This window comes from Talpa europaea, assembly GCF_964194135.1.
Source record: "Talpa europaea genome assembly, chromosome: 4".
Lineage (NCBI taxonomy): Eukaryota > Metazoa > Chordata > Mammalia > Eulipotyphla > Talpidae > Talpa > Talpa europaea.
This window is the reverse complement of record NC_140070.1, coordinates 120360931-120387180: the sequence shown is the minus strand read 5'-3', so window position 1 is coordinate 120387180 and position 26250 is coordinate 120360931. Positions and strand designations below refer to the sequence as shown.

Here is a 26250-nt window from a genome sequence, read left to right as displayed (position 1 = left end):
ATGCCTCCAAGACCATCATCAGGTGAACTGTGGGGCATCCACTTGATGCCCCCAAGAATCCTAGTAGAATGTTTACTACCAAATGGAATGATAGTGACTTTAGAATGCCTCCGTGAGGCTACATTAATAACTATAAAGCATGAACTATTTAAAGAGGCAAGAAAATATCCTCTCCATCAACTTCTTCAAGATGAATCTTCTTACATTTTCGTAAGTGTTACCCAAGAAGCAGAAAGGGAAGAATTTTTCGATGAAACAAGACGACTTTGTGACCTTCGACTTTTTCAACCCTTTTTAAAAGTAATTGAACCAGTAGGCAACCGTGAAGAAAAGATCCTCAATCGAGAAATTGGTATGGTATTTTCAACTAAATGGCATTGTCCTCTTATAAATTCAAACAGTATGAAATTTTATCATCTCATTACTAAAATAGTTTTCTTTGAACCAGTTAAATTACCTCTGTAATCTTAGCTTTCTTTTATTTTTATTTTTATGATTTATTTATTTATCTTTATTTTATATAATTGTTCATTTTTGTACAATATTTGCTTTCTCCTCTCTGGTGTAGTCTCCATAAAATTCCCACCACCAGTTCACCCGTGCACCATCACCGTAGTCCCTTGTGATCTTCCCTCTCCTGTTTTGATCCCTCTCCCTCCCCGCACCCCCCTGCAGAATGTCTCTGATTTATAGTTGCCTGTTAATTTTGGTTTTTAATTTGTTTTTTTTTTTTCTGATCCCTTCTTTGATTCCCCTATATTCCTCTTTAAGTGAAACCATTAGGTAGTTTTCTTTTTCTTTCTGGTTTATTTCACTGAGAATATTCCCTTCTAGCTCCATCCTGTTGTAATCTTAGTTTTCTAAATAAAAATCATTATAGATCTATAGTATTTTTGATTATTGGGCTCAGAGACTTTTTTTTAATGCCTTGGTTTTATAATGTTTTCTTTAAGTATCATTTGTAGAACTACTTAGATTTATTTGTTATAACCTAGGTTTGTTTATTTATTCTTAAAAAAATTATGGATAATGTTTTTGCCTTTGCTCTAAACCAATAAATAAATATACTATATTTTGTATATTAAAATAATGGGTCCTTGTCAACTCTTACTATATATATTCATCAAAATTTTTTTAAACCAGAGAAACTTCTTTATTGTAACCTTCTCAATCAGCCAAGTTTCCTATAAGGAACATGTTCATACTGTATGTTTAATAGAAATGATATATTCTTTATATAATTTTTTAAAGGTTTTGCCATCGGCATGCCAGTGTGTGAATTTGATATGGTTAAAGATCCAGAAGTACAGGACTTCCGAAGAAATATTCTTAATGTTTGTAAAGAAGCTGTGGATCTTAGAGATCTCAATTCACCTCATAGTAGAGCAATGTATGTCTATCCTCCAAATGTAGAATCTTCACCAGAACTGCCAAAGCACATATATAATAAATTAGATAAAGGTAAGAAAATTGTCAGTGTACACTTCTGTACAATCTTTATCCTGCCTAGATGGTAAGTATACAATTCAGTACCAAGTATACAGCTTGTTTACAATATATATTTATTGATTGAATCACTTTTATGCACACGGTGCTAATACCTTGGTCAGTTATTTATCTTCAAATAAAACTGAAGAACTTTGAGTATGAAATTCATTATTACAGAATTAACTGATTATTTTTATAAATAAAACCAAATTAAATAGAAACAATTTATAAAACTTTATACATTCTTGTTATTATATGATATAAATGGAAACAGTGTTCCTAATCATGATGTTAAGTGCAGTAACTAGGTCAAATCAAGATGAGTAATAATGTATAGGTTGACTTTTGACAATGTATCAGCTTCTAAAATTAAGTGAACATAAGAACATATACATGTTTTGATTTGGAAATAAAAATACCATTGTATCAGATAAATACCTGTTTTTGAGGATAACAAAGTAAACGTTTCAGTTCAAATAGGTTGACTCTCACAAGATTATATGTAAAATTCTGTTGAAAGGTATCTTGTTACTCTTTCACAAACATTATTCAAAGTAGTTTAATGCAATATAACATAAAATCTTTGTCTGGAATTCTTTTCTACTCTAGCATATTTTTTAATGCTTTATAAAAATATTCCTGTATACAGAAAAATTGAAAGAATTGTATTGTGAACACCCAGATCACTCTACCACAGTTTTAATCTTTTCATTTTCATCATCTTTTTAATTCCCTGGCTTAGTAATTTTAAAAGTAAAGAATTAGATAATGCATCTTCTTTCCCTGCCTCCAACATTTTTATTAATTTGATTCAGTGTTTTTCTTTTAGATAGAGGATTCTTTCCCAGAGATACCAAAAATTCTTCTATTTTAGGTTCTGTTGACCTTTGATACTATCATGAGTCACTCTTTACAGGGGTCAAATCTTCATGAAGTATGTCACGTAGTTAAAATGTAAATTAGCATACAATTTGTGTGCTTGCCATTAGACATGAAATTTAGACAGGGTCTAACAGCCCTATCGGATTTGAAGAGTTACTGTTTCTACCTGATATTTACCTGTATTAACTTGATTGAGTATTATGAGTCATTTCTGATTATGGTTAAGAGTAATGACTGTGCATACTTTTTGAAATTTGTCTCTTGAAAAATTAAATCTAATGGTGAATACGTCTAATGATGTTTTCCTATTATAGGACAAATAATAGTGGTGATTTGGGTAATAGTTTCTCCAAATAATGACAAGCAGAAGTATACTCTGAAAATCAACCATGACTGTGTACCAGAACAAGTAATTGCTGAAGCAATCAGGAAAAAAACTCGAAGTATGTTGCTGTCATCTGAACAACTAAAACTTTGTGTTTTAGAATATCAGGGCAAGTATATTTTAAAAGTATGTGGATGTGATGAATACTTCTTAGAAAAATACCCTCTGAGTCAGTATAAGGTGAGTAACAAGTTTCAGTTTCAAAAACATTAAGTTTAAGTTTAATATGTAATCACACTGGGGACTAGTATCTATTTTTGAAGCATACTTCTTAAAAATTAAGTATTAGTAAATAGTATTCATTAGTTTCTTTTTGTACAATAATTATTTAGTTTAAGAGACTGATGATTTAATTTGAGAGAATAGATGCTCTCTTCCTTTAGGTTTTATGTAACTAAATTTGGGGACAGAATTATATACTTGTGGCTAAGCTATATAACATTTTCGCAGTTGTAACAATTTTGCAGTGATGATTTGGTGATTACTTAATTGTGCCATGAGGTAAGATATAATAGTGTTTCAGGTTTCTATATGCATAAAATGTATCATGTGCTTTTTCTAGGTAGTACCATTTCTATAGTGGAAATACTTTTATTGGTCAATAAGAATTTAAAATAATATGAAACTTGCCCAGCAGACATGTTGTGTACCTTAATATTTTTTAAAAAGGAGTTTATTCTATTCCTTTGGATATGCCACATGAGCTATAAAGTAAATGTGCCCCTTGTTAAAAAAAAAAATGTTGGCAGCTAACACTAATCTAAAAATGTGGGGTATTTCATGATTTTTATCTCCTCTCAAATAATGGCACTACTAGGAATTAAAGCAGACTTTTCCAAATATCCATTATTTGCTGTTAATTAACATGTAATATTGGGCCTCGCCGGTGGTGCAGCAGTTGAGCGCTGGGTTGCGAAGCTGCCTGCAGCCTTTGCACTGCAGGTTCGATCCCCAGCCACCGGGTGAGGGTCCCACATGACGCGCAGACTTCTCCTGCCGCCCACTGCTCCCCTCAGCAGTGTACTTCATCAGTCTGCCAGTTCTGTTCCCCATTCTGGCTCTGGTGAATTCTCTCACCCTCCCGCGCTTCTGACTGTACCCAGTGCTTGTATGAATAAATAAATAAATAAATCTTTTTTTAAAGATGTAATATTAATAGTATTATTAATGTTATATTATTGTATTAATAGTATTATTAATTATTAATTATTGTATTAATAGTATTATTAATATTATATTATTGTAATATTAATAGTACCCTGCTCTCTATTTCTGTTCATAAAATAAATACCTGTAAGAAGCAACTATATTTGTATCAATCATATGCCAATTACTGATTTACAACCACATTAATACATGGTTGTGGACTTCAGATTTCTTTCAGTACAGTAGGGATTAATGATAAGAAAATAAGCTATTTTAATATGTACATAGTATATTTCTATTAAAGATCTCTATTCAAACTTCCATTTCAAAGTTCAGACTAATGTATTTTACTATATGTCCAAAAATTTTGTCATTCTGAGGGGTATTTTTATTTTTCAACAAGACAGATTTTTCTCAGGAAATGTTAGGACAGAAGAGCAAGTTGCCAATAATCCTTGGGTTGAACATCAGTATTACTTTAAAAATTATTAAATTATGTTACCTTTTATTTAACACAGTGTTGTCACAACAACTAGCCTCTGATCCTTGTTTGAGCCTGCGCTATAACCTAACCCCGAAATGTTTGTATTTTACATGTTATAAATATGGCAGCTACTAAGAACTTGGGTCTATAATGGTTGATATTTATCACTTTTGCAGATTAGGATGTAAATCCTCTCACAATACTCTTAAGATGTTGCTTCTGATATGAAAAATCTTATAAGAAATGGCTTATCATCCCCCTTAATCTTTTACAGTACATAAGAAGCTGTATAATGCTTGGGAGAATGCCCAATTTGATGCTGATGGCTAAAGAAAGCCTTTACTCTCAATTGCCCATGGACTGTTTTACAATGCCATCCTATTCCAGACGCATCTCCACAGCTACACCATATATGAATGGAGAAACATCTACAAAATCCCTTTGGGTTATAAATAGTGCACTCAGAATAAAAATTCTTTGTGCAACCTATGTGAATGTAAATATTCGAGACATTGACAAGGTAAAGCCAAATGTTGATACTTACTATTTGATATAAATTATTTTATGTAAACTTTTTTATTGAACTAATAATAATCTGGTGACCTGCAGTATGTTTTCAGATGACTAGAAAAACACCCATCTACCTTAGCTGTTACATAGTTTACAACCCTTTGTAATTCTAGTATTCTAGAAATTCTAATACCATATTCCTAAGCCTTTAAAACCATACGTTTTACAGAATTCATTTGGCAGCAAAACCTGGTGCAACCTGAAATGAATTTTTTTATAACCTTTATCCTACTTAGTGTAAATATGCACATCTTTTGTTGGAGGAATATTAATGCTTAATGTCTTTATGGAGTGCTGTTCCATCTGCTAAGAGTATTAAGTAATATTTAGTATATGTACCAATATTAAGTAATATTTAGTATATGTACACATTTAGTATATGTACCAAAACATGAAAAACTCTGAATGATATACCTCACTAAAGGGATTGTGTGCCTATGTAATTTTTAGTAGTTAAATACCCGCTGAAACCAGCAAATTTTGGTAAAGAATCTATTATCAGTATTAAATTACTAAATATATATATATGGAAAGGAAACCAGAAAAGCTATGGCTGAAGGAAACTCTTCGTTGATTCTCATATCAGTTACATTATTTTGATATTATTTAATATTGTTTCTATTGTATGTGTCTGTGTGTGTGTGTGTATTGTATACACATGCTTTGTTTTATTTTATTTTTTTTAGATCTATGTTAGAACAGGTATCTACCATGGAGGAGAACCATTATGTGATAATGTGAACACTCAAAGAGTACCTTGTTCTAATCCCAGGTAAGGAAGTATATGAATTTATATTTCCAAAAGTCATTCTAGTGTTTAGCAGTGTAATCTATAAAACTGGTATGTTTCACATCATTAGTTTTATTCAAGTCATGTGAATTACTAGACATTTACATATAGAACATAAAGACTTTCTGTCACATGCAGAGCAATCACAGATTACTTTATTGTTTCTCTCTCAAATTTTATTAGAAGAATTTTTCTGATTTTCTCTTTCCATTGTATCAAAAAGAGGACAGAATATGGTTATAATTCTCTTTTCCTGCTGTATCAAAGAGAGAATAGAATACCATAGAAATTTTGTGCTGATACATCAGAACCATAAACCTAGCATTTTATTCTTCCTTATCTCCATTACCTTTTGCATTGAGATGATTTGCAAACAACTCCAGTGGCTACTCTGAGGCAGTTTCCTTCACATCACTCCCAAGAATAGATATTTATGACATTCAAATAAAGAGTCTTTGGGAATAGGGCCTCCCTGGTGGCGCAGCAGTTGCGCGCTGGGTTGCGAAGCTGCCCGTGAGCTCTGCGGCGCCGGTTCCATCCCCGGCTGCTCCCCGGCCACCGGAGGAGGGTCCTACATGGCGTGCAGACCTCTCCTGCCGCCCGCTGCTCCCCTCAGCAGTGTACTTCGGTCCTTCTGCCTGCTCTGCTCCCTACTCTGGCTCTGGTGAATTCTCTCACCCTCCCATGCTTCTGACTGTACTCAGTGCATGTATGAACAAACAAACAAACAAACAAACAAATAAATAAATAATACATGCCTCTTTAAAAAAAAAAAAAAGAGTCTTTGGGAATAAATCAATTTCTTAAGGGGAAGGAAAATTATTGGGAGCCTCTTAAATTATTATTTGCTATCCAACAGCTGCCATCTAGCTATTTCTTTTCCTTTCGCTGTAGAGTCACTTGGAAATAAGACTCTTATCCTAAATATAATAGCAATAATATTTTAAGGAAACTCAAATTAGTATTAAAGATGGACTTTATAGACTACCAGAAATAGCAGTGAATCATCCAAAAGTGAATTTCCTTATGAAAATTTTAATATTTCATTTATAGTATAATTAACTGGTATTAATTTCCTATCTAGTTTTCTATTATGTGAATATGCTATAATTTATCTGTTCTGTTGGACATTTGGTGGTGATGGATAATGGGTGCTAGGTGGTGAGAGAATTACAGGGACTACATCTGAGGGGAGATATCAAACACTGTCCAAAAATTAATGACAATGTAAGTGAATAAATAAATAATATATAACATTAAACTAGAAAACATTCTGTGCCCAAATTCACACATTTTTGTGGCTTTATACTTAGAGGTAGAGCTGTGTCATAGGTTAAGTATTAGAAGATTATGCTTTCCCAATTGTAACAAATTTTACCTCCACTAGCAGTGTATGAGATTTTCTATTACTGCATATCCTTAACACCCCTTGATATCATCAATCTTCGTCGTTTTTGCCATTCTTTTAGATAGTAATATTTTCATGAGATTTTGTTTTCTGGATGACAAACAATATTGACTATTTTTTCATATTTATTTGCAATTTGGATATGATCTTACAAAGTATGCCACTCTCTGGCCTATTTTTTGTTTGAATTATCTTCTTCTGAATGATTGGTAGAAGTCATTTATATTTTTGGTAATTTTTTTTTTACTTTAAACTTCTACATAGGTGGAATGAATGGCTGAATTATGATATATACATTCCTGATCTTCCTCGTGCTGCTCGACTTTGCCTTTCTATTTGTTCTGTTAAAGGCCGAAAGGGTGCTAAAGAGGTAAAGTATTTTGGAAAGGACAATTATATTTACCTCTAAAAAATTCTAACTATACTGCTGATGAAATGTTTATCAAGAAGTAGATTTTTTATTTAATAAAAATTAATCAAACATCTTTTAAATTTTAATGAATAAATGTATCCTAAAAGAATGCTTTGGGAGAGCTTCTGGAATTTAAAGATGATGAGTTTGTTCTGAGTTCATATTGATACAATTTTGAAACATGCAAAGTCTCTACATGCAAATTATCTATTACATGGCTATATGCAAATATGTCTTGCTTTAGTAAATATTTTCTACTTATAACTCGAGAAAATACATGTAATTTCAATGACAAAAAAGAAAGTACTTATACTTTGAAAAATTAATGTCTTGTTATAGGTATCATTATAGTTCAATTCTTCCTGTGGAAGATAAGTGTTTTGAAATATATTTTATAATTTAATCCATAAAGTAGTAAATATTTTTCTGCTTTTTTTAAAGGAACACTGTCCATTGGCCTGGGGAAATATAAACTTGTTTGATTACACAGATACTCTGGTATCTGGAAAAATGGCTTTGAATCTTTGGCCAGTACCTCATGGATTAGAAGATTTGCTGAATCCCATTGGTGTTACTGGATCAAATCCAAATAAAGTGAGCTTTTTTTGCTATCATAAATTAGATATTTTTTTATTGACAGTGAAACACAATGTTTATAGTAACTTCTCTTTCATCTCTTAGGAAACTCCATGCTTAGAGTTGGAGTTTGACTGGTTCAGCAGTGTGGTAAAGTTTCCAGATATGTCAGTGATTGAAGAGCATGCCAATTGGTCTGTATCCCGAGAAGCAGGATTTAGTTATTCCCATGCAGTACTGGTAAGGCACTTCACTGCATTTACTTAAGTATCACAATCAGTAGATTCGGGTACATACTGTTTGTATGGAAAAGATGTTATGTGTTTCGGTTGCACAAGCATAGAAACTATGGTCACTAGGCCAGTATCGCAATATAGTAAAATTCTCCATATACTAATATGCTGATACTTTTACTGAGGCAGTTTCTGTTCTTAGTTTATTTAGAGTCCTAGCCTGCCTTCATTTAACAAATATTTATTGAACATTGACTCTCTGTATATAGTATGTATAGAATGTATGACAGTTAGGAGGTAATAGAATTGTGACCTAAAGAAACTCCATTGAGTATGCAGTTCCATGATGAAAGTAAACATTAAACTGGTAAAAACATAAATAAAAGATTATAAATCATGGTGTATCATGAAGTTTAAAAAATAATAGTCTGCCAAGAATGAGTAAAGATTGAGGGGGGGGGTGGCGGCGGAGAGGTAACATATTTTAAGTTTAGAAAAAGCCTCTATGAGATAATAACCTTGAGGTTGAAACCTAAGCACAAGTATGTGGTAGGGAGCTTGGAAGCGGAGGAAATAACTTCACTACCATAGTCCATATCCCCCTAGAAAATAGTGTGTGTCTCTGTGAGTGTGTATAATTTAAATATTGATCTAGTTATCTGATCTTGGTCATAACTTTGGAACCACACTATAACTGGATTCAAGGACCATTAACTCTCCTTTATTTCTCAAGGGCAAAGGTGTGGTGCTAAAAGAAGCAGCTATTTTTGTTCTTTGGTGTCTCTTTCACCAGTTTCCAAATATATCACTTTTTTTTTCACCTGATTATAGGTTATAAATAGACCAACCAGTGAATATGGGGCTAAGAGATCCTGAAATATGCCTCACCTGGTAACAATAACAGCATCACCCAGAGGCAGTCTGGAATCCTACATTCAGGAACTTTATTAGTTTACAACTGTGTTCTCAGGAAGGCATTTACTAGTTCCTTTTGTAAACTGAATAAGTACAAACTTTTTGCCTATGTCCTTTCTACTTAAAATCATTATTGAATTTTGTCAGATACAAGAAGTACATTTTTAGACATTAGAAAGGGATTCTCTCTCTTAAAATATGGCAACTATTCTCTAAGTTTAATCCTTGATGATAAATATTGCTAATATTTATCAATTGCTTATTGTGTACCAAATGCCTTATCAGTCAATTTTTGCATTTAACTTAAAAGTAGTCTCTATGAGGGGAGGTGCTATTATAGTCCCTATTTTACCAGTTAGGAAATAGACTTAAGGAATTTAATATATCTAGGGTCACTATTTAATTAATAAATATTAAGCCTCATATTTCCATCATTCTGGAATTCTTTAAGTTTGGAACTGGAATTGAAATACTGATGTGCATTCCCATGAAATATCCATAACCCTGCCCAATTTGGTTATACTTATAAACTAACTGAATTACCAAGGTCAAGTCATTTGAAAACTCATTTATCTACTATTTTAATCATATATTCAGTCACTGAACTCAGTTTTCCACCAGGTCTGTTGGAGTCACTTTTAGCTTTTGAGTTTCTATTTTGAGCAGTTCTCTAAAGGATTGATATTGTATGGTTTTATCCCTCCTTGGAAAAATTTTTCTTCCAAAGAAATAGGAAAACCTATTATTTTTGTAACAGAATTCTTTACTAGTGTGTCTACTGAAACCTTTTATAAATCTGAGATATATTATGAGATCTTATTTTTGTTATATGTTAAAACATTTTACTATTTCATCATTACTCATCAATTCCAACTGCTTAAAAAAAAAAAAAACCAACCAAAATAATATGATAAATAGGCTAAAATAGCCTGGACGAAGGACACAATAATGAAAAATATCATCACTATTACATCATCTTTCAGTCTTAAATGTAGCAGGCAGTCATAATACAAAGATGAGTTGAAAGGAAAAAAGTGATATAAAGAAATTTTTAATTCCTTGGGTTGATTATTCTGATTGATACCTGTAAGTATAAAAATAGGTGGTAGCACTTTCTGCCTGCTTGTATCTATGCAAGTGTCTTTTATTCTTCTGTCCCTTTTCCTAATAAACCTGCTCCTTAAATATGAAAAAGGTGTGTTTTATAATTATAAAGCAAAGAAAGTAACTGCCTTCTGTTCAATAAAATTATGAGCCATGAAATTTCAAAAATGTTGCATTTTGACTATGCAAGCTAGAACTTACTTGATTTGTATTTGAAATCTAGCATCAATATATGTAACATGGAATGTTCCAGATTTATGCATGACAGTTGATGAGCAAGCATCTAGCAGTTGAGTTAGTTGTACTCAAGGCTATTGCCCATTTGGGATTATGAATATGATTTTGTATGTTTAAATTCTTAATATGTCTATAAATTTATTTTTTACCATCACTTTATTCTCCTCAAATTATATTAAATAATATAACAAAATTATTAAATAATATAAAGGAATTAAGAGTTCCATTGGATCCAAATGATAAAAGCTACTAACTTCCTGATGAGTGGAAAGTTAAGTATTTATTATCTCTTACCTGGACTATTACAATGTCCTCTTAACTGGTCTGCTTTCCATAGAGCACCCAGAAAAATCTTTGTGAAGCATAAGTTAAATCTTGGAATTCAACCTTTAAAATAGATTTCACTGAAAATAAAGTCGAAACCTCTAGCCTGACCTGCAGGTTGTAACTGCTGCACACGCCATCTCTTGTCAGTACTGTCCCTCACCTGTTGGCATTCAGGTTTCTCTTCCTATTCCTCCTTTGCACCAAATTCATTTTCTCCTTGAGGCACTTTCACTGTTTCCTTCATCTGCAGGAGTTTTTCTCTAATCTTAGGGTGAATGGTTCTTTCTGGACATTCGGATCACAAATTAAATATTACCTTCTCATAGGCCTAACGAAGCCATTCTTTGTCACAACACCCAGAGTAGATCATTCTCCATTATTTTTATTTGTTCGTTTAATGTCCCACCATAATAGAGGCCCTATTAGTGCAAGATACTTTACTGTTTATGAACCTAACAGTAAGACTGAGAGGCACATTATCCCTCTTTTAATAAAGACTTGTGAATGAATATGTGCCAATAGTTTCCTTATGCAATTGAATAAATTAGCAATATTTATAAATGTCTAAAAACCAAGTAGTATGGGTGTTTGCTTTCATTTTTAGCCATTCTAAGGAGTATGTATTTGTTGTTATAGTACAATAATATGCATTTGTAATTATTTATTATGTAGTAAGATTTCCATATTTGAAGGAATAAATACAGTACTTGGAATCTTGAAGTTATACAAAAAGTTATGGTGTTTCTTTTTAGTTTCCTAATGTTTGAATGCACGATGTTTCAATGGGACTGTTTTGCCTCTTTTTTTCCCCTTATTTATTTTCACTTCTTAAATTTGAAAGCCCTGTAGTGATTATATAGATATATTCAGGCAAAGAATTTGCATTTTTACTTTATTATTTTGTTATTCCAGAAACATTGGCCTATTAACACTAGGTAGATCTCATTAGGTGTAGAAGTTAATTATGCACTAATACTTATTAGATTCCCAGTCTGATCTTGCCTCTGTGTTCTTTAGAGAGATTGGTCTACATTTTCTTTATTTGTATTGTCTTTGTTTGGTTCCAATCTGGTCTTATCCCTGACATTGCAGCTGCAGAGGTGTGTTCCTTTGCCTTGGTAGTTACATTCTCTGATTGGTAACAATATTAAGCAAGTAAGTTATTGTATTTGACCTAGAAGTACTGACTTAAAATAAAAGCTTACTATGAGAATAAGCTGTTTCACAATGGTTAACAAGCAGTGTAAAATTTATTGACAATGTTCTTTTTTTGTAGATCATTCATGAATACAAGGGGGGAAATATTGGCAAAGAAAACTATGTAAAATATTACTGTATTTTACAGAGTAACAGACTAGCTAGAGACAATGAATTAAGAGAAAACGATAAAGAACAACTCCGAGCAATTTGTACACGAGATCCTCTATCTGAAATCACTGAGCAAGAGAAAGATTTTCTGTGGAGCCACAGGTAAGTTTTAACAGAGAAATTCTGTTTCTTCTGTTATAGAAGAAAAAACTGACTTGGGCTGTTTTGTCTTATTTCTATCATATCTATTAAATTAAATAAAGCATAATTTACATGACTTTTTATTATATTATCCTTTTTAAAACTAACTTTAAATCAATATCTCTGGAAAATCATGTTGCATTGGTTCTAACTTTGAACACTGAACACTTTTTTTAGATCACTGATATGACTTTTTAAAGGGGTTTTCTTTTTATAATTGAGATAACGTTGGTTTACAATATTATGTGTGATCCAGAGGCATAGGAAACTCTTCAGAGGCAAGTCCTCCCTCCACAGCCACCACCAAGGCACCCACAGAGTCTTCCACCATAGCCCCTTATGCCCTGTGTTCCACCCTCCCTCCACCGTGCCCTCTTGTAGCCTCAGTTCCGGTCAATTTTTTAGGATTTGTTATTGGTTTGGTTTTATCTCACCATTTGTTTTGTTTCCCTGGATTCCACATATAAGTAAAGCCGTAGGGTATATGTCTTTCTCCTTCTGACTTACTTTATTTTGCTTAGCATAATCCCCTCCTGTTCCATTCATGTTGTCATGCATGGCGAGAGTTCTTCTTTCTTACAGCTGAGTAGTATTCCATTATGTACATAGTCCACATTTTTCTAATCTAAAATATTTCTTTAAATAAGTTAAAGGTCAAAAAAACCCTCAGTGGTTTTAGATCATTTTGGTTGGTCTATATATTTTTAGGAGTTCCTTCTGATTTTTCATTTTTTCTGACCTTCCTCAAAGTAATAGTATAATGACTTATTTCTCATAAGAAGACATTAGCCTATCACTAGGTAAATGTACACTGATTTATTAACAAAGCAGTTGCTGTCCATTAGCACCAATTTTGTCCAGTAAAATTGGTGAGTCTTCTTATGATTCATGTTGCATAAATAGGTGAGTAATGGGAGTTGTGTACTGTTATAAAATAAGTTCAGTATTTTTCCTAAGTACCTGTCCTCCATTTGGATTTTCCTTTTGTCTTCCTTGCCATTATAATTGTGTGAGTATATATTTATTTATATGTACAACTATAGTGTTACACACTATAATATTAAACACTGATTTCATTTGATTTTAAAGGCAGCTAGTTATGGTAAGAAATTTTAAAAGTGTTTCAAAATTTCTGAAGATTGCATAATTGAATTTTTAGATATCTGGGCCTTTTGGATAACATGCAAGAATGTTTTTTATTTTGTCTTTTCCACACAGGCACTATTGTGTAACTATCCCTGAAATTCTACCCAAATTGCTTTTGTCCGTTAAGTGGAATTCTAGAGATGAAGTAGCTCAGGTAAATGCATGTTTGAGATTACTGAATAACTGTTGCACAGAGTTGGGAATGTTGCTCAAGTTGTTTCCTCTCAAAGTCTATCTAAATACAAAAGCTAAAATAGACTGTGTTTTAAAGTGATTAATAATCGTACTATAGTGAAGAAAAATACCATTCACACCACTTCCTCTGATTAACTAATTAGAACTGACAATTTTAAGAACTGAATTCATAAGGGTGAGGGTACTTTTACCTAAACAAATTTTAAAATAAAAAATTAAGACATGCTATCTTGAAGGGTTAGTTTAGTACTCTTTGCTTTTTAAATATGATTTATTTCTTTATTATTTACAGATGTACTGCTTGGTAAAGGATTGGCCTCCAATCAAACCTGAACAGGCTATGGAACTGCTGGACTGCAATTACCCAGATCCTATGGTTCGAGGTTTTGCTGTTCGATGCTTGGAAAAATATTTAACAGATGACAAACTTTCTCAGTACCTAATTCAACTAGTACAGGTAAAGTAATGTGTAATGAGAAAATAGTGTTATATTCTAAATTCAAAATATACTACTTTACTGGCTATGTTCTCTTTTTACAAATTAGTTTTATTATCAGTATCTACTTTCTTTCTTAGAAACTTTCTTTAAATCCAGCCATGCAGAAACTGACTCTAAGATAGAGGATTTTTTTTTAATGTTTATTTGTTTTTAATCGCATAGGTCCTGAAATATGAACAGTATTTGGATAACCTGCTTGTGAGATTTTTACTTAAGAAAGCATTGACTAATCAAAGGATTGGACACTTTTTCTTTTGGCATTTAAAGTAAGTCAAATTATTTTCCTGTTATATTCTTCAGCTATATATTACTTGGGTTTTTTTAGCATATGGGTAAATATGCATTACTTACACACTGTTGTCTTTCTGAAAGTTTTCCATACTAGAAGTATAGTCTACCAGTGACAAGCTTCCCCTCAACTACTTCTCTTTAATATTAAATAAGCAGTAAAATTCTAACTAAATATACACAAGAGTGATACCAAATTATTTTTAAAGATTTTTTGATTCTACCTTAAATAAAGTTTTTTAGGTCCAAATAATGTTATCATTGGCTTTACTCTATAAAGGGATTAAAATGTGCCAAAATAAAAGAGAAAAAAGTCTTTACTTTGGAATTCAGAGCAATAAACACAAAATCCCAAGTTTCTTGCTAGAAAACAAGCCAAAAGAATAATATGCTCTATCTCATACTCAATGTTAGAGGTCAACAAGTCATACACATTTTTCTATGTGTAGAAACAGATTTTTTTTTTAAAGATTTATTTATTTATACAAGAACCGGGGTACAGTCCAGATGTGTAGGAGGGTGAGCGGATTCACCAGAGACAGAGTGGGGAACAGAACAGGCAGACTGACGAAATACACTGCTGAGAGGAGCAGCGGGTGTGTCAGGAGAGGTCTGCGCGCCATGTGGGACCTTCGCCAATCAGCGGGGATCGAACCAGTGCTGCAGAGACTGTGGACAGCTTCACAGTGCGGCACTCAACCGCCTGCGCCACCAGGGGAAGCACAGAAACAGATTTTTAATTAATCTTATTTTTAAATGTTAAACTCAGTTGAAACTGGATCTTGAAACTTGGTTTAAAATTGCTATAATTCAAAGAGAAAGAATATAGAAAAGGGGCTAGGATGCCAGAAAAGTAAAATAGTACTCACTGAGCTCTTCAGTCCCTCCCTCTTTATCTTATTGTTTTTGTACCTAATTTCCTTTTTTTCACATTTCATTTTAGTAAATGAAAAGTACTTGAAATAAACCTAAAAGCTATTTTATTAAATTGATATTTCCAGGACGTACCTAAACTCCTGCTTGTTTTACTTCTAAATGATAGGTTTTAAATCATTTTATTAGTAGCATGATTCTAACATTCACTGAATTAGAAAACAATTTTCTTTTCTTTTTTTTTTTTTTAAAGATTTATTTATTTATATAAGCACTGGGGACAGTCAGAAGTGCGGGAGGGTGAGAGAATTCACCAGAGCCAGAGCGGGGAACAGAACAAGCAGACTGACAAAATACACTGCTGAGGGGAGCAGCGGGCGCGGCAGGAGAGGTCTGCGCACCATGTGGGACCCTTGCCAGCAGCTGAGGATAGAACTGGCGCTGCAGAGGCTGTGGGCAGCTTCGCAGCCCAGCACTCAAGCGCTGCGCCACCAGGGGAGGCCCGAAAACAATTTTCTTAAAAATGATTTTATACACACACTCACATACACACACATGTGTACATGCACACTTATTTTTTTATCTTTCAATGTTCCTTTAGATCTGAGATGCATAATAAGACAGTTAGTCAGAGATTTGGCCTGCTTTTGGAGTCTTATTGTCGTGCATGTGGGATGTACCTGAAGCACCTGAACAGACAAGTTGAAGCTATGGAAAAGCTCATTAACTTAACTGACATTCTCAAACAAGAGAAAAAGGATGAAACACAAAAGGTTTGTGACTCTTTAGTTTGTTTTTGAGACATTTCATTGCAACAGTGGTGGATTCTTTGAGAGCGCAGTACATATGTACATCATGGGCCTTAAAATCAAGATCAGGATTTGGATCTGAGAAAGCGTTGACTGCTACTTAGCACTGTAAATTTAGACACATTATTTAGTCTCTTGATATTTTCCTCATCTGTATTATGGAAGTAAGAATTTCTTCATTGGATTGTTGTGAGGATTAAATTACATGAGATATGCACCTGTCACAGTCATTACAACTTGGAGGGTACACAGTAAATATTAGTTCCCTCTTCATCCCCTTCCTTTCTGTTTTAGATAAACATAAATTTTTTAATGAATTTTTTCCTTACTCTGTCATTTATCATTTTATGATGACCCTGAAAATAAGTGGAAAGAAATGTTTTTGCATTTCTAAGTTTAAAATGGACTCTTAGACAATGAATATATATCATACATCCTAAGCTACAGTATAATTGTTGCAGTATAGCAGGCCAGCTTAGTCTAACTGAAGAATATGAGTAAAGATTTTTCATGACCTTTTCCTACTTTATATTCTTTATTCAGTCCACCCATCCAATAGTAAAAAGTGAGATCATTCTTTTCATATAGTGAAATGGAAAAAAAAATCCAAGTTTATTAGGTATCCCAAAGAATGTACATTATAAATTAACAGTACTGAATGAATTTTCCAACATCTTCATTAATATAACTTGAAGAAAAAAAATTAAAATTACTGTATTAATCTAAATGTCTTACTGTATGTGACTGATTTGATTTTCTTGAAGTGGTAGTATATAAATCCAAATATAGATTAATAGAAAATAATTGTGTTTATCTTTTTTGAATGCTGAGTAATATTCCATGGTATATATGTACCACATCTTCTTGATCCAGTCATCTATTTTTGGGCATTTGGGTTGTTTCCAAAGCTTAGCTATTGTAAACAGTACTGCTATAAACATAGGGGTGCAGGTGTTCTTTGGAATTGATGTTTCTGTGTCCTTTGGGTAAATACCTAGGAGTGGAATTGCTGGGTCATATGGAAGCTCTATGTTTAGTAGGTCCAGAAATCTCCACACAGCTTTCCACAGTGGTTGGACCAGTTTAATTTGCTGCAACATGGATGGCGCTGGAAGGGATCATGCTCAGCGAAATAAGCCAAAAAGAAAAAGAAAAATACCGGATGGTCTCACTCATAGCAGGAATCTAGAAAACTTAAATAAGGGACCAGGAAAATGAATAACTATAAGAAAGTGAAAATCAAAATCAACAAAAAACTATGAACCAGAGACACTTTTAGGGGGGCGGGGGCGGGAGGGGAGGGATTGGGGTCAGAATGGGGGGCTGCAATTGTATGGGGAATATAACAATAAAATTTATAAAAAAAAATAAAATAAAAAAATAAATAAATAAAATAAAAAAAAAAAGAAAATAATTGTACTTTTTCTGATGCTAGAATTGTGAATAAGAGACTAAACTGTCTCAAAAGAACAGCATATATTATAGTATAACTGAGGTAAGAAAGAAATTGACATTAAATTTGTAAATAAAGGCATTCCTTGTAAGCTGGAATTTTCGTATCAGTTTGGGTAGGATCCAGTAGATTAATTTGCAACATGAAATGTATTACTCTAATTAGAATGCAGCCAATCCAGGGTATGGATTCAAAGATTCTGCAGCACTGAAGTTCTAGTGTCTAAACAAGATTAGCAGTTAGTTTTTTTACCTTTTATGAAATCAGTTTCTAACCATGAGTATGTTTATTTATCAGGTACAAATGAAGTTTTTAGTTGAGCAAATGAGGCGACCAGATTTCATGGATGCTCTGCAGGGCTTTCTGTCTCCTCTGAATCCTGCTCACCAACTTGGAAATCTCAGGTAAAGTACCTAATTGGAAGTTTTACTGATGTATTTAAGCAAGTACCTTTCTGGAGAAAATCTTAGGAAAAGTGAAAATGTCCGTTATAGTTAAAATACTCATTTATAAATGCTCACCTCTCCCATTCTCCTACCTGAAAAGTAAGAGTATTAGATTTTCAATTCAGATCTGCATTTATTCAGAATCAATTTTTACTACTTTAATGATAGCCTTTAAAACTTTCTATGGCCAGAATTTCTGTATAAAGGATAAGAAATGGAATATAATATCTGTAAAACTAATAATGTGTCACTGTATTGAAGGTTCATGTAGTTATATAAAAAAATTTTAAGCTTAATGTTTAATTTTTCTTTATTCTCTTAGAAATGAATTATGATTTATAATTGAAAAGAAAGTTTTAAATTTTATAAAACTTCAAACAACTACACTGTATGTATTTTTAATAAATTTGAGGGTAAAAGGATTCACAAAGCTAAGGTGCCTAGTAAAGTTTTTAACTGTCTTAAAGGCTTGAAGAGTGTCGAATTATGTCCTCTGCAAAAAGGCCATTGTGGTTGAACTGGGAGAACCCAGACATCATGTCAGAGTTACTCTTTCAGAACAATGAGATCATCTTTAAAAATGGTGATGGTAAGGAAGAGTATTAATGAACTTGTGATGCATGAATTTAGGTGTCTTTTTATATGCTGAATATTTATGAACTTTGAAAACCATTTAAGGAATATACATGTGGTAAAATATATAATATTTAGTAAATGTCTGTCTTTACGACGTGCACATATAATTATTAAAAAGAAAAGAAGTAGTAGGTTTAGAATCAGAAAACCTGAATCAGTTCTATCATTTGTTTAGCTGTGGAAGTATCCTTTCATTCCATACATAACTGATGTGCTAGCCCATGGGGCTTTAAGAATCAGTAAAACCAAACCTTTGTACTCTTAAAGCTTATAGTCTAGTAAGGAAAAAAGGAGACCCTAAGCAGATACTTACAAAAATAAAATTATAATGATGGTTCAAAGGAAAAATGTAGTCTACAAAGGAACCATGTAGAAAAAGTCCCAACACACTGGAAAACAGACTTGGGGAACGTGGGAGGATCATAGATGGGTTCCCACTAGGAAATGACATTTCAGCACTGAATTCTGTTTATCCTAGTATTATGATATAAACGTTCAAATTCAAAGATTCAGAAAATTAAGTACAGATCTTTTGCAACTTACAGTAGGGCTACACCCCTAAAAGCCTATTATAAATCAAAATTGTCATAAATAGAAAATGTATTTAATAGACCTAACATACTAAACATCATAGCTTAACCTAACCTATCTTAAACATGTTTGGAACATTACATTATCCTATAGTTGGACAAAATCATTTTAACAAAGTCTATTTTATAATAAAGTATTAAATATCTTATGTAATTTTTTGAATTACATGGCATAGCTGACCAGGAACTGTGAACTGCTCCTGCCCAGCATTAAAAGAAAGTATCATACTAATTATTGCTAGGCCAGCAAATGATCAAAATTCAAAGTTACAATTTCTATTGAACACGGACCACTTTCGCAATATACAAAGTCAAAAAAATTTCAAGCCAAACCATAAGTCAGGGACCATCTGTACTTTAAATATTTTGATTTGAAACATTTGTAAAATATATGCTAGTTTATCTACATTGATATACAGATTTGTTTATGCAGCTATTTTAGAAATGGTTTAAAGACTATAGCTTTATTTTATTTTCCATTTTAAAACAGTGTGATGACATGATACCCAAAATTTGCATTTGTGGCATTAAGTGGTGGATACTTTTTGAATTTCAGATTTACGGCAAGATATGCTAACTCTTCAGATTATTCGCATTATGGAAAACATCTGGCAAAACCAAGGTCTTGATCTTCGGTAAGTAACCAGTAAAGCAACATGTATATTGAAAATCATTCTGAAAAAGTAAACTATTAGTAAACATTACTTACATAAAGCATATAGCCACTTATACCTATGAAGAAATATATGGACTATTAGTTAACATTAGTTGATTACACTGTGGTACTTTCATTAGTCTTTTTTCTTGGCTTAGTATAGCTAATGACATATACTTCCAACCTATAGACAATAAAGTTAACCAACATTACTTCAATTAAAAAGGAAAAGAATAGCTAATGAGATTCAGCTAGGGAAGAAGAGCTATCTCTAATAAGCTAATAGACTCAGCAACTGGAGTGTCACTATTAGAAACAGGACCTAAGACACACAGAAGGCCTCTGTTTTCACTCAGAAATTAAGAGTTTAAAAGAAAGTTTCATTGATGATGGTGCATGGGTGCATTGGTGATGAAAATTCTATGGGGACTACACCTGGGCAAGGGGGGGCGGCAAATATTGTTTAAAATGAACAATGATGTAAAAAATAATTTAAAAAGTTTATAAATCAATCCTTTTATTTCTAATCCACTTTACCACAAAATTTATAAAAGCTTTTAATCTTAAAGTTTTTGCCATCCCATTGGTTTCTGCCCAACTTTCTACAATTATCAGTATTACCTTCAAGTTTTCTTTTATGCTTTGTTTTCTCCTAGTCATTCTTTCTAATAGTGTTTCCTGGATTTACTCATCTCTTTGCTAATCCAGAGTCATTCAGACAAAGGCCACCCTCTCTATAAATACTTGCATCTATAAGTGGGCCTAGGAGTCAACTCTGGCTGAAATAACAGGGTAGATAGGGGTTATTTGAATGCTTTTCATATATTAAGAGTAGCTAATGTAGGGCCTCCCTGGTAGCGCAGTGGTTGAGCACTGGGCTGCGAAGCTGCCCGCAGCCTCTGCAGCTCCAGTTCGATCCCCGGCTGCCAGGCCAGGGTCCCACATGGCGCACAGACCTCTCCTGCCATCCGCTGCTCCCCTCAGCAGTATATTTCGTCAGTCTGCCTGCTCTGCTCTCCCCTCTGGCTCTGGCGAATTCTCTCACCCTCCCACGCTTCTGACTACCCAGTGCTTGTATAAATAAATAAATAAATAAATATTTAAAAAAAAAAAAAGAGTAGCTAATGTATAAGATTGTTTTGGTAACAAATAGTAGTGTTCTTTAATTGCAAAGAAGAAAAATGGAGTGTTAAGTAACCTGCAAAGGCATAAAATTAAGTCATCAGCTTCAGTTCTTAATTTCTGATTCTTTGCTTAATCCCCACTGCTTTCCAGAAACAGTGTAATGTGAGTCAGTCACCTTTTTTGGTGTAATTCCTGTTCATGAGATACCCACAAGCCATTACTACGACAACCCCTAGGGAAGTAAAGTACATAAGAGGAATGCAGAACTAGACTGAGGAAAGAAAAGGATTTAACTGTATTGCTGCTAGTCATAAATATTTAAATTGTAAATTTGCAACTACAAAAAAAGCACAGTTAGGTCACAGAAAAGTAGTTAGATCTTTGGAAAATTTTTAAGTCTTATAATATTTTCTAAATATTTTTCTTTGAACTTAAGTAAATTTAAGTAAAAAAATTATTAAAAGGTTAATAAGTAAATTTCATTAAAACCATAGCATTTTTATTTACACCTGTCAAAACTTAGATTCATTATTATAGCTATGTTTGGTGGTGGATGTTATTGTTTTACAACATAACTTGTAGAACTGAGTGACTGGGTGACTCTTTATGAAGATGTTCAACGTTAAACAATAAAATTAAAATGTAAAGTAAGAATGAGCAGGAGTACAACCTTAAAAAATTCCTGTAATTACCAAGGGATAGGAAAAAGGATTACAATAGAGAAATTGTCAAAATGAGTTAGGAGGACCAGAATAAGTACTCACAGAACCCAAAACAGGGAAAGAGTCACAGTTCAAATTCTCAGGTGCTTCTGGCTATGTTTGAGACCATAGAGACTATGGGGAAGCCCTTGGATTTGATGAGTCATTGGTTAGCTTTAAGAAGAGGTAACTTAGTAGATTGGTAGGCTACTAAGTTAGGTTACTAGGAATTAAGTGAGAAAATGAAAATTAGTACAGGCTATTATTCTTGTAGGAACTTAAAGGAATGGTGACAAAATGGACAGTCACTTAAGAGAACAGCAAAAAATAGCATTCTGTGGTTCTAAGGTACCAATTGGAATGTTGGGTGGTTTTTTTCATTGTCTCTAAATCCTTACATCTCCACCCTTGAGTACCTTTCTACTATTCTATGTGATAATTTTATGGGAAGTACCCATAAAATTTGCCTGCTGCTTACCAAAGTATGATGGTTGTGTCAAGGAAAAGCATTTCTAGGTTATTTGAGTTGTAAACCGAACTACTGCTTTTTTCATGAAACACCATATTTACTTACAGAATAAACAACTGATAGTATTTGTTGTCAGTGATCAAATTTGAGCTTTAAAGAAAAACTTAAATTTTTGAAAGCCTTATATTTACTGCTGTGAGCATAATAGCTTACCCCAAATTTAAATATTTCTGATGAGATCAGTCGTGATATTAATAATTATGATCGAATTTATTTGGTATAATGAAGTCTCCATAACTCATTGCTAATATCTTCCAAATGACCAAAGCAGAATATTATAAAGTCACATATGGACACAAATTCCATTCAGAGGCAAGACAGACAAAAGAATTTTAAAGTAACAGTATGAAAAGTTTATTGACACGGTTTCAGAGTCCATATTGCAACTTGAGAAACTATCTCATCAAGTTTTTGAATAATATCAAAGAAAAATAACTGCAGCTATCTTTTTCCAACTACGTATCTGTGTGAAGCCAGATTTTCTCATGTACTTCAATTAAAGCATTGCATTTCCCTGAATAAACAAGTATATATGAAAATCCAGCTCAGTAGTATTGAATGAGACATTAAAGAAATTTGAAAGACTGGAAACATGTCACTGTTCTCACTAAGTTTTCTTTTAGAATTTTTGCTTCATAAAAGGTGTTATTTATAATGCTATGTATTTTGTGATCTTAAGATGAATTGATAAATATTTTTCTCCATTTTAATTTCTACTATCAGAAGATGCAACTCACATAAATAAAAGTTTTTGGAATCCTTTTATTTTAGGAGTCTAAAGGAGACCTGAGAACAAAAATTTAGATTTACTGCCCTCAAGTATTTTTTAAATTTTAATTAAGCATCTTTAAATTTACCCAGTCAAAAATGTTTATAAAATTTTAATTTTATAATTAATTTATAATTTTCTTAATGGTTTTCTGATGTACAATTAAGTGCTTTCTTAATTGAAGGTTATGGCAAATGATGGCAAATAATTTGAGGATTTTTCTAGGAATGTTTGTTATACTGTAATAAAAGAAAATTAAAATTGAGAGTAAAGGTCATGATGACAAATTTACACATAGAATATCCCCATGTTAGCCTATTAAAATATTTACTATTTTAGGATCCTATTATTTAATTGCAAATGTCCTGATCCTTTTTTAGAATGTTACCTTATGGTTGTCTGTCAATTGGAGACTGTGTGGGACTTATTGAGGTGGTGAGAAATTCTCACACTATTATGCAAATTCAGTGCAAAGGCGGCCTCAAAGGCGCACTGCAGTTCAACAGCCACACACTACATCAATGGCTCAAAGACAAGAACAAAGGAGAAATGTGAGTTTATTGTTCTTTACTTCCCATGTTAATCTAAATTTTTGTTAGAAAAATCTTTGAATGGTTATATATACTTCTGTGAGTTAGATCACAGAAAACAATTGTACTTTGCTTCGAAAAATGTCAACTTTGAAATGAGATTATTGTGTTTAAATGATCAGAATTGCTTATAACTTGGAAAAATCTGTACCTCCAACTTTTGTATCTAAAATGTGTTTTCTCCTATTGCTATTCTTTTTCTCAAAATTAGCATTGCACATACAGAACTTTACTTCTAATTCATTGTTGAAATGATTATAAAAAATTCATTTTAATGACATAAGTAATTTTTTCACTATAAGAATTATGCTTTGGTTAGAGAATATTTGAAATTTCCTTAGAAACCTTGGAAACTTCAGAGTCACAAGTTTCCTCAGATTTTTTAACATAATTACACCCTGCTCTAATCCAGTGGTTGTTTTCATTGTTTAAATAAAAACTGACGATCTTGTCCCAGTTGAAGCTGGATCACTCTGTAGTTCACTCTGGCTATGGTGTTTGTTTCTTCTTCGTAGATATGATGCTGCCATTGACCTATTTACACGTTCATGTGCTGGATATTGTGTCGCTACCTTCATTTTGGGAATTGGAGATCGTCACAATAGTAACATCATGGTTAAAGATGATGGACAAGTAATAGTTTTCTCCTTTTTAAATGTTTGCATTTTTTAATTTATTGTATTTCTGCATTGTCAAACTGACATAATTTCATATTTTTGAAAGCTGTTTCATATAGATTTCGGACACTTTCTGGATCACAAGAAGAAAAAATTTGGTTACAAACGAGAACGTGTGCCATTTGTTTTGACACAAGATTTCTTAATAGTGATTAGTAAAGGAGCCCAGGAATGCACAAAGACTAGAGAATTTGAGAGGTAAGCTTAAGAAAGCAAAGGCACAAAATAAAGAATTCTCGCTGCTCTTCAAAGACAATTGATATTTATGAAGCAATTTACAATAATAGATGTCATATTAACTTGTTAGCATCAACTAAATATTTAAATATTTTTATTTTATTTATTGTGTAATACTATGAAGGAAAATAGAAACAAAACCAAATTTAATTCATTGAGTGAACTAGGGCCTAAAACGTTATCCTTAAACTTCATAATACTTTAAAAGTTTTTATTTACTGGTTTTTAAATAATTGGACTCCACCTTCACCACTTTACAATAATAACAAATAATATGTAGCACTTAAAGCAGTACTTCTTGCTTTTACGATTTAAGGAATTCAATGAGCTATAATTACCATTTTCAAACATAATTTCTCTTACCACTATGCTTTATCATTAGTGCATCCTAAACCTTAAAGTATTTTTGAAACCTGTCATAAGTCTTGTTTCATCTGTGACTCAGTATCTTGGCCCCAGCCTAAACCCTAAAGGCTTTAATATGGAGCAATTTGTATTTTCAATAAATCCTTACTAAATTCCTTTTATATCAGGCATTGTTTCAGGTGCTGGTGATAAAGCAGTAAATAAAGTCCTTACTGACTCCCAGAACAACTTGGTAGTGCGGGGCAAAAGGAATAGAAGTATTGCTAAGGGGAATGAGAAGACTACTGTTTTTCTAAGTTTGTCCAAGAAGGCCTGTAATGATGTGACTACTGAGCAGAGACCTGAAGGTGTTAATGCCAGTTGCTCCATACTGACCAAACTGTTCTTATTAATTGTAGGTTTCAGGAAATGTGTTACAAGGCTTATCTAGCTATTCGGCAGCACGCCAATCTCTTCATAAATCTTTTCTCAATGATGCTTGGCTCTGGAATGCCAGAACTACAATCTTTTGATGATATTGCATACATTCGAAAGACCCTAGCTTTAGATAAAACTGAGCAAGAGGCTTTGGAATATTTCATGAAACAAATGAATGATGCACATCATGGTGGCTGGACAACAAAAATGGATTGGATCTTCCACACAATTAAGCAGCATGCTTTGAACTGAAGTGATAACTGAGAAACTGAAATCTCGATATCTGGATTCTATACTGCACTGTTAATAACTGTCAACAGGCAAAGACTGATTGCATAGGAATTGCACAATCCATGAACAGCATTAGAATTTACAGCAAGAACAGAAATAAAATACTATATAATTTAAATAAAACGCAAACAGGGTTTGATAGCACTAAACTAGTTCATTTCAAAATTAAGCTTTAGAATAATGCGCAATTTTCATGTTATGCCTTAAGTCCAAAAAGGTAAACTTTGAAGATTATTTGTATCTTTTTTTAAAAAACAAAACAAAAAATACCCAAAATATATAGAAATGACGGAGAAGGAAAAAAAATGATGTTCTCTTTTTGTCCTGCAAGTGTTCTATGTTTTGAAATGTGGACACAACACATACAAAGTCTATTACTGCATTAGGTCCAACCAAACTGGAGTTTGATGTTAAATTACATTAAGATTGGAAAATAATGAAATTTCTTATTTTTCCATTGCTGTTCAATTTATAGTTTGAAGTGGGTTTTTT

At 32.7% G+C, this 26250-nt stretch overlaps 1 protein-coding gene across 1 annotated transcript; it reads left to right on the top strand.

Annotated features, from left to right (window-relative positions):
• On the top strand, positions 1 to 25719 carry PIK3CA (phosphatidylinositol-4,5-bisphosphate 3-kinase catalytic subunit alpha; the record flags this gene model as incomplete). The annotated part of the gene is made up of 20 exons (XM_084231816.1): positions 1 to 352; positions 1252 to 1461; positions 2685 to 2935; positions 4660 to 4905; positions 5642 to 5727; positions 7418 to 7523; positions 8007 to 8159; positions 8247 to 8381; positions 12303 to 12427; positions 13685 to 13766; positions 14100 to 14264; positions 14469 to 14572; positions 16069 to 16240; positions 18027 to 18133; positions 18643 to 18764; positions 19958 to 20036; positions 23561 to 23731; positions 24286 to 24403; positions 24494 to 24645; positions 25449 to 25719. 20 exons carry the CDS (start codon positions 1 to 3, stop codon positions 25717 to 25719), a joined length of 3207 nt encoding a protein of 1068 aa, XP_084087942.1.
• Between the last annotated feature and the right edge of the window lie 531 nt (positions 25720 to 26250).